Consider the following 8,781-nt stretch of genomic DNA (forward strand, 5'->3'; position numbering starts at 1 on the left):
TGAGCTGTTGTTCAGCATCTTAGCTGTGGAGGGCAGTGTCACTGGCCCTCATATGTGGGATCCTAACTGGAGACCTCTGGCATCCCAAGCCAGTTCTTAACCATTGCGCCACTCGACCGGCCCAGTTTTGCATATATATTTTTAAATGCAAGTGGGATTGCACAATTTTTAAAGTTTTTTTGCCATTTGGATTTCATTCTATTTGTGTCCACTCTCCAACTTCTTATTATTGAGCTATTTTTAACAATTGGTTAATAACTTTATTCTTTATACTATATATAAAGCTTAATATAGACTAAGGTTACTATATAAAGTTTAATATAGATTAAGGTTATTACATAAAGTTTAATAACTTTATTCTTTATACTATAAAACTCTTACTGTATTAAAATAATTAGTCCATTTTGTCATGAAATACATTTTCTGCAGTTCATAATTTATCTTTTAACTTTGTTATAATGGATATCGTTATGCTGAAATTGTAAGGATTTATATAATTTATTTTTTTAATGAATCCTGGATTTTGTGTGATTTTTGTGTGACTTTCCCAAGCCAGATTATAAAAATCCATACCTGTGTTCTTGAAAGACTTTTATAGTTTTACTTTGAACTCTTTGATTTATCTGATATTTATTTTAGTATAAAGGATCAAGGTGTGGTCTAGCTTTATTTTTTCCAAATGGTTATAGAGTTACTATAATGCTCTTAACTATTTATTTTATTTCATTTTTTTAAGATTTTATTGGGGAATTGGGGAAGGGGAACAGACAAGTTGCTGTCCTTTTGTTCTTCAGTCTACTTGTGGAGGATGAAGCTTCACTGGCCCGTGTTGGTATTATTATTGCGTTCTTCCTGGGTGAGGCAGTCGCTTGCCAGCCATTGGATGGCCTCTCACAGCAGCTCACAAAAGCTCATGCCTGCTGCCAGCCAGCCCCACTGCAGCCTACGCCTTTGCCGGCGACTCACGGCAGCCCAGCTTCAGGTCAAGCTGTGTTCACCATCTTAACTGTAGAGGGCGCAGCATCACTGGCCCTCATGTGGGATCCGAACCGGGGCCCTGCTGCTCAGAGCTGGCATCCCAAGCCAGCCTAACCAATGTGCCACTCGGCTGGCCCCTATAATGCTCTTAACTATTTAATCCATTTCTCCTTACCGATTTAAAATGCCACTTTCACTATGTAATAAATTTCCATATGTATTTGAGTCTTTTTGTGAAATCTCTTCTTTTCCATTAATCTATGTGTGGGATGTACCAAAATGTTTTAGTGACTGTAGGTTTATAAATATAGTATCTGACAGTGTTAGTCTAAATCTATTATTTTTGCTTTTAGAATTTTCCTACATATCCTAACATTAGTATCATTTGTTGGATTCTAAAAAACAAATGCATGATGGCATTATGACAGAATTCACATTGAATTCATAGGTTAGTTTAAGGAACCCTGACATCCTTATGATACTGAGTCTTCCTATTGAAAAGCAACTTATAGCTGGAAAGTTATTCAAGTCATCTTTTAACTACCTTTGTAGCATTTTAAAGTTTTTGTTTTTTTTATATATTTAGTTCTGAATACTTCTTGTAAAATGCATATCTAAATATCTTTATCTTTTTTGTTGCTACCATAAAGGTGTTCTTCTCTTCCATTATATTGTTGAACTGGTTATTGTTTGCATATAGGAAGCTTACTGATTTTTTAATATCGGTTTTGTGAGTATAATAATTTTACTTGTGATATTTACAGCAATCAAACATTACCTTTGCAAGTCCAGAACCTCATTTGCAATATCTGTTCCGATACTACCAGCACCAAGTACTGTTCCAGCAGACATTCCAGGCACACTGACACAAGACTGTCTGGAGGATTCTAAATAACAACAAAAGGAAAAATTCAACTGAGGACTTTAAAAAAGTATATAACTTTGGTTCATATCCTTCTTTCCATTTAAATATTTATTTCTCTCTTTAAAAGAGATAGACTAGCTGCATCCTAGTTAAAATGTTAGAAATATTCATGCTTGCATTATAAACATAATTCATGATGGTTTGCTTAAGGAAGGGTGATATGAATGAAATGTGTAGAAAATCACTGAGGGTATAATCATGACCTAACCCTTCGGTACAGATAGTTCCTTCTCACTTTGATGTCCACACTAAAGCCAAAGCAATACTACTTTTATTTTCAATATTTCCTAATATTTTTTATTTATACAAGTGATATATTAAAATATTCCTGTGGTGAAAGACTGACACAGATAAGCAAAAACTCCCCCTTAAAGCTTTTCATTAATTTGTCCAACAGATATATTGAGTGCCACAAAGTACAAGGAACTACATATGCATATATGTTAGCTGCTTAGGAGTAGATAAGGGGAATAAAATACCATTCCTACTCATTTTTCTTTTCTTTTTAAGGTTTTATTGGGGAATTGGGGAAGGGGACCAGCCAAGTTGTTGTTCTTCAATCTTCGTTGAGGAGGGCGCCAGTCACCATCTGGCTTCCCGCCAGCAGCTCGTGGCCTCTAAGCTCAAGGTGCTGTGTTCAATCTTAGTTGTGGGTGGGCGTAGTCACCATTCCATGTGGGAGTCGAGCTCAGCAGCCTTGCTAACAGCACACGCTCTATCCACTGAGCCATCTGGGAGGCAGCTTAGCTCAAGGTGCTGAGTTCAGTCTTAGTTGCGGGTGGGCATAGCCCACCATCAAACAGGCAGTCTTGTTGTTACACCAGCTGAGCCATCCTGCCACCTGTTAGCAGCTCAGCAATGGCTCAGCTCGGGCAGCATCACTGGCCCATGTGGGAATCGAACTGGCGGCCCTGTTGCTCAGAGCTTACACTCTTCAGCCAACTCTTAACCAACTGAGCCACTCGGCCTGCCCACACTATTCCTACTCTTAAAGAACCCACAGTCCAGTGGTGAGCCAGTTGAGCAAACAACTAATGGCAATACAATGTAAGATGATAATGGAAGTGTGACCAAAGCACTGTGGGAATTCTGAGGACGATAACTCAACCCATAGAAGTCTTTTCAATTTCACCTTGAAGTTTTTCCCTCTCCAAGACAGAAAAAAATGGTTAATAATAATAACAGTATTATTAGTAATAGTTTTCATCATCTCAAACTAAGCTTACCTTCTAATGATTGAGAGCTGCAAGGAAGTAATGATGCTTCGCCAGTCTCACTATGCCCCCTAGAATTAAGAAACATAAGAGATTTTGGAGTATTTTTTAAGATGAAAGGAATTGTAAAAGTAACTACATTAAGCTCTGTATATTTGATTTGTCAATTCTTGGCCCATTTGTTTTATATGCACATATTGCAAATGTTACAAGAGATCAAGGTGCAAAGTACCTAATGCCTTATGAGCCTATAAAATACATGTTCTCAGAGTGACAAACTCTCAGTTCCTATACTAATGATAAGAAGACAAGGGTTATCGGAATGTGTAACAGGGGGACACTGCTGGAGGTATGAAGCTTTGGGGGCTCTTTTTTTGCTAAATATTGTAGATAAGGAAATAGAACTGGTTTGATGAAACCTTAATTAACAGCAATTAAAATAAAAAACTTACAGAAAAAGAATATTACTTAGAATAGGGCCATGCTAGCATATTGAGCAAATCAGGAAAAGTTGGCTTTTCCTTCAGGCTGACAGCCATAGGCCAGGACTCGGCAAGCAGTGCTTAGGCTGGATTTCCACTCATCACTCCCCCAAGGACTCCTGCACAGTCCCATGTGGTACCCCAGGCTTAGAAGATGTCCATGCAAAAATGAGGAGGGGTACAAAACAATTTCTTATAATGTTATACAGTTTAAAGCCACATCTACATCATTTATGGAAAGGACAAGACAAAGCCATGGAGTGTAGGAAGAAAATGCTTAAATAAATACCTTTACTATCACATTTTATATTGGGCAAAAAGGGCGAACTTTTAGCTCAATTATGAGAAATAATGCCAAAAGACAGTGAATGAATTACTTAATATACATATGTGTGTACGTGTGTGTGTATATACATACATATACATACATACATACATACATACATACAGGAGGTGCCAAAAAAAGTATACACATTTTAAGAAAGGAAAAAAACTATTAAAATTGTAATACTCAATATATACTGATAACAAAAGATGAATACAAGTCATGTGTATGCATTTTTTTGGCACCCCGATATATGTATATATATAAACTCAAGTTATAATATAAAGCCAGAGGATCATACATCTTTAATAATTTAGCAAGATGAGAAAAGGGAAGCAAAGATACTCATTTGAAATTAATAAAAGGTCTTAACAACATAAGAAATTACTTACAAAACTAAAGTGTTGACAGACACAATATATTCCAGTTCTTTGGTCCAAGGATTTGTGAAACTAAACCACTGGCTTTTTAAAGTTACGAAAGAGCCATCTTTCGCTCTGAATTTGTATGAATCTGTAAATATTTTCTCTTTACTCTGTAGAACTTAAGAAGAAAGATAATAATCAGCATAACCGTCCACCACTATATAAATCAAACTTATGGGGATTAATTCAAGTTTCAGATTTCACAGGAATGAGAAATTAAAAGATGATGCTACAATTAAAAAGTACCAAAACCTTACCCCACTCAATGCATACCTACCTGCTTTGTGCTTGTCAGTCAAATTACTATGGTCATCTTGATGAAAATATTCATAGCAAGAAGTTCCCAAAAGTTCCTGAGGCAGATACCCTAAAATTGCTGTTGTCCTGGTTTTAAAATTTAAAATAAACTTCAGAATTGGAGAGCAAATTATGTTCCAGATTACTGTAAGTCCACATGTGGTCAGGATAGTAGGGAAGTGGACCAGGGGGATGAGTAACCCATGTGCCTCACAGACTAAAGCTGCAAAACTGAATGGACACCCAGGCGTGGGGCTACTCAGGGTATACCCACCCAGCCCAGAGTATGCTTTTTCTACCCTTCGCCAATAAAATGGTGGCCACAGACCACGCCATTTCAATATTCCCTGTTGACATTTTGGCTTCAACAAATTAAGTCATATATCCATAGCATTATTTCATTTAAACTTTATTTCCTGTTCTGAAGCCTCAAAAAAAAAAATCCAACAGTGCTAAGCCACATTTTAATAGCCTTAACTATCCCACTGAACTCTAATCATTAAGGCATATAAGTGTTACCTTTGATCCACGTAGACAAATTTTCCATTCATTGCGAAACGGGTTATAAATTCAGTTGGTTTCACTTTAATCTGTCCACTGCTCTGTGGGACAGTATACGGATGTAACCTTCCAATGGCAATAAGGCAGGTAAAATTACTGTCTTTTTTATTGTCCGTTTCCTCTTCCATTCCAAGAATATCTGGAGGCCAGCTTCGCAGGTAACCAGTGCAGTGGATAGTACAAAATTTTCTATGATCTAATAAAAAAAAAAAAAGCATTTATCAATTATATCTCAACAAAACTGGAAAAAAAATGATAACAAATTTTTAAAAAGCATTTGAATCCTTAGGAATAAATTCTTACATTTCTCATATTGACATTTTTAATAGTTATCATGTGCTATGAAATATTCTTTAAATATGTTAAAATATGAAAGGGAAATAGTACTTTATTGAAAAGAAATCATCAGTTGTGTTTACTTAACTTTATTCTTTTTCTATTTTTTATTTTTCAGTTACAGTTGACATCACAACTTTATTCTTAATGGGTTATTTTTCTCAGGAACTAAACTGTATGTACTGCATCCAAAAATAAACAGGTTGCTTTAATTTAGGTTTAAATAGGTCTATAATTATTTAATTTTTCATTAAGTCAATTTAAAAAAATACAGTAATTTATGTCTGCTAGAAAAAGTTAAACTTCATGTTCTTTTGCTCTTAGCTACAAAGGTATTGTTTTCAGTTTATTAAAATTTTGGTATAATTTATATTCATAAATTTAAAGGATAATTATGCATACATTCTTTGATTTCTTATGTCAGCACTTATAATGGTTAACAGATATGTGATTATAGAAACATTTTAGAGAATATTTGGAGAAATTTATAATAAAAGGTATTATAAAAATAAAATTTGACTCAAATTTCATTTTTCAGAAAAATCCCAAGCAATTAACTCATAGGAAAAAGCTTGTCAAACAGGTCCAACCAGAATAATAAAAATTGGAAATAATCCATATGCTCAAACATCAGGAAATGCTTAAGAAATATGAAATGAAACACAGGCATAAAAAATAGGCAGTTTACAGATTATGGCAACACACAAAAGAAGTGACTTAAAGGTTAAAAGGAAGGGAAACAAGGCTATTAAAAATTACTTAAAACAGTTGTTTGCGGTAAGATTTAGAAAAGACCGAAACTATCACTGTTTTAAATCAGCACTATTTGGTAAGCCTGTTATTACAATTCTTTTAAAAACATTTTTTAAAACAAGATGATATGGGTTGTCTTATAAAATAGCAACTAATAGCAACAGCAAAGTTATATAGAACACTCTGTGTGCTACGCTCTGTCTCAAGTGCTCTAAATTTATAATTCACTTAATAGTCCTGTGAGATGTTTTAATATTATTCCCATTGTGTTAGGAATCTGAGAATTAACGCCAAGGTCACAACAGGGAAAGGTGGAGCCAAGGCTTATATCTAGACAGGCTGGCTCCAGAGCTCCCTTTCTGAAACACTAATGCCCTGCTATTTGATGATAGTGAGTGCTCTGTCACAGAAAGTTCAAACAGGAATTGCTTGGAGGGAATGGATACAAAGTGGTGCTCCAGTCAGAGGAGGGAACAGTCAGTGCAAACCAAGAGTCAAGAGAGAGCAGTCAGGGGCCGGCCAAGTGGCGCATTGGTTAAGAGCTGGCTTGGGAAGCCAGAGGGCCCCGGTTCGGATCCCACATATGAGGGCCAGTGACACTGTCCTCTACAGCTAAGATGCTGAACAACAGCTCAACTTGGAGCTGGGTTGCCATGAGTCGCCGGCAACGGCATAGGCTGCAACCCCTTCTGCAGTGGGTTGTCATGGCTACCGTGTGTAGCTAGCAGCCAGCGTGAGCGGCCAGCAGCTGCAGTGAGTGACTGTCCAGAAGCCGGCGACTGATGTGCCTCACCCGGGAAGAGCCCAATGATGGTGCCAACTTGGGCCAGTGAAGCAACGTCCTCCACAACTAGACTGAAGAACAAAACGACAGCAACTTGTCTGTTCCCCTTCCCCCAATTCCCCAGCACTGTTCCCATCCCCCAACTCCCCAATTTAAAAGAAAAAAATCTTTAAAAAGAGAAAGCAGTCAGACGTGGCTGATGCATTGTCTGCGATGGGTAAATGGAGAATAAAGCAGGGAACAGATAAGCCATGCATAGAAACTTGTATTCAATCCCTAAGACCCATCACCCACTTCATGGTCCAAAGGTGCCTTAAATTACAAGTCATTATCTCTTCCAACCCCAAACCAAGTCTTTATCACTTATTCCCTATCCTGTTTAATGGCACTACAATCAACCCAGGTAAGCAGAGCTATCTCCAAAGCCCAAAGAAAGCAGAGAGCAACAGGTATCAGACATTGGAAACCAGGTGGCATGCCCTTGAAGTGGTAAGTGCTGAGAGGATATGTCATGTGGTACTGACAGCAGCTGCCATACTTGCACAAGAAACCAATGAATTTTGGGTGCATTACTGTATTACTGATTATCTTATCAAGATAAACTTAAGAATTGCCTAAGATGTTTGACAGCAGTCTGTCATCAGCTTTTGATTTCACAAGTTGATATATGTGAGTAATTTTATCCCTATCTTAGAAGCTTTTCAAAGTTTGAATCCATGACATCACTGTTAGAATCAGGGTAGAAATAATGTTTTTAATGTCAATCTTGCTTATTTTTAAAAGCATTTTATTATAGAAAATCTCAAACATACACAATATGAGAGAGAACAGTACGTTTGACTCTTGAATAATGAGGGAGTTAGGGGCGCTGACCCCCCCGGCAGTAGAAAATCCGCATGTAACTTTTGACTCCCCCAAAACTTTACTAATAGCCTATTATTGTCTGAAGCCTTATGAATCACAAATAAGTCAATTAATGTATATTTTGTATGTTATATGTATCATGTAGTACATTCCTACAATAAGATAGAACAAAGAAAATGTTAAGAAATCATAAGGAAAATATATTTACAGTATTTATTGAAAAAAATTTGCAAGTAAGTGACGTGCACAGCTCAAACCCATGCTGTTGTGACTCCTGGCTAATCTTGCAAATGGTCTTTCCATAAATTTGAAATTGTTTCAATGAGCATTAAAGGGCTGCTTTCTACTCTCCTTTTAAATTTAAATGTAAATAATGCAAAACTATGGAGACAAGAGATCAGTGGTTGCCAGGGTTGGTGGTGGTGGTGGGGCGGTAAATAGGCGAGCACAGAGGATTTTCAGGGCAGTGAAGATAATCTGTATATATTAATGATGGATGTACAGCATTACATATTTGTCCAAACTCACAAAATATACACCAATAGTGAACCCTAAGGTAAGCTATGTAGTTTGGGTGATTATGATGTATGAATGTACATTTCATCCTTAGTTTAAAAAAATAATAATATTAGGGCTGGCCGAATGGCGCGTTGGTTAAGAGTTGGCTTGGGATGCCAGCTCTGAGCAGCAGGGCCCTGGTTTGGATTCCACATTAGGGCCAGTGACACTGCGCCCTCTACAGCTAAGATGGTGAACAACAGCTCAACCTGGAGCTGGGCTGCCATGAGTGGCCTGAGACAGCGTAGGCTGCAGTGGAGCTGCCGTGGGCTGCTGTAA

The 8,781-nt window shown here is 37.2% G+C and overlaps 1 protein-coding gene across 2 annotated transcripts in view; it reads right to left on the bottom strand.

Moving 5' to 3' along the window:
- BMAL2 (basic helix-loop-helix ARNT like 2) overlaps positions 1-8,781 on the bottom strand; it is a 77,657-nt gene that overhangs the window by 7,478 nt on the left and 61,398 nt on the right. For both annotated transcript variants that reach the window (XM_019668059.1, XM_019668058.1), the window contains 5 exons: positions 5,166-5,403; positions 4,627-4,733; positions 4,317-4,467; positions 3,130-3,188; positions 1,757-1,865 (listed from right to left, as the gene is read on the bottom strand). In XM_019668059.1, coding sequence (XP_019523604.1) covers positions 1,757-1,865; positions 3,130-3,188; positions 4,317-4,467; positions 4,627-4,733; positions 5,166-5,403 — 664 coding nt within the window. The remainder of the gene's footprint in view (positions 1-1,756; positions 1,866-3,129; positions 3,189-4,316; positions 4,468-4,626; positions 4,734-5,165; positions 5,404-8,781) is intronic.

Source organism: Hipposideros armiger, unplaced genomic scaffold (assembly GCF_001890085.2).
Source record: "Hipposideros armiger isolate ML-2016 unplaced genomic scaffold, ASM189008v1 scaffold_513, whole genome shotgun sequence".
NCBI lineage: Eukaryota > Metazoa > Chordata > Mammalia > Chiroptera > Hipposideridae > Hipposideros > Hipposideros armiger.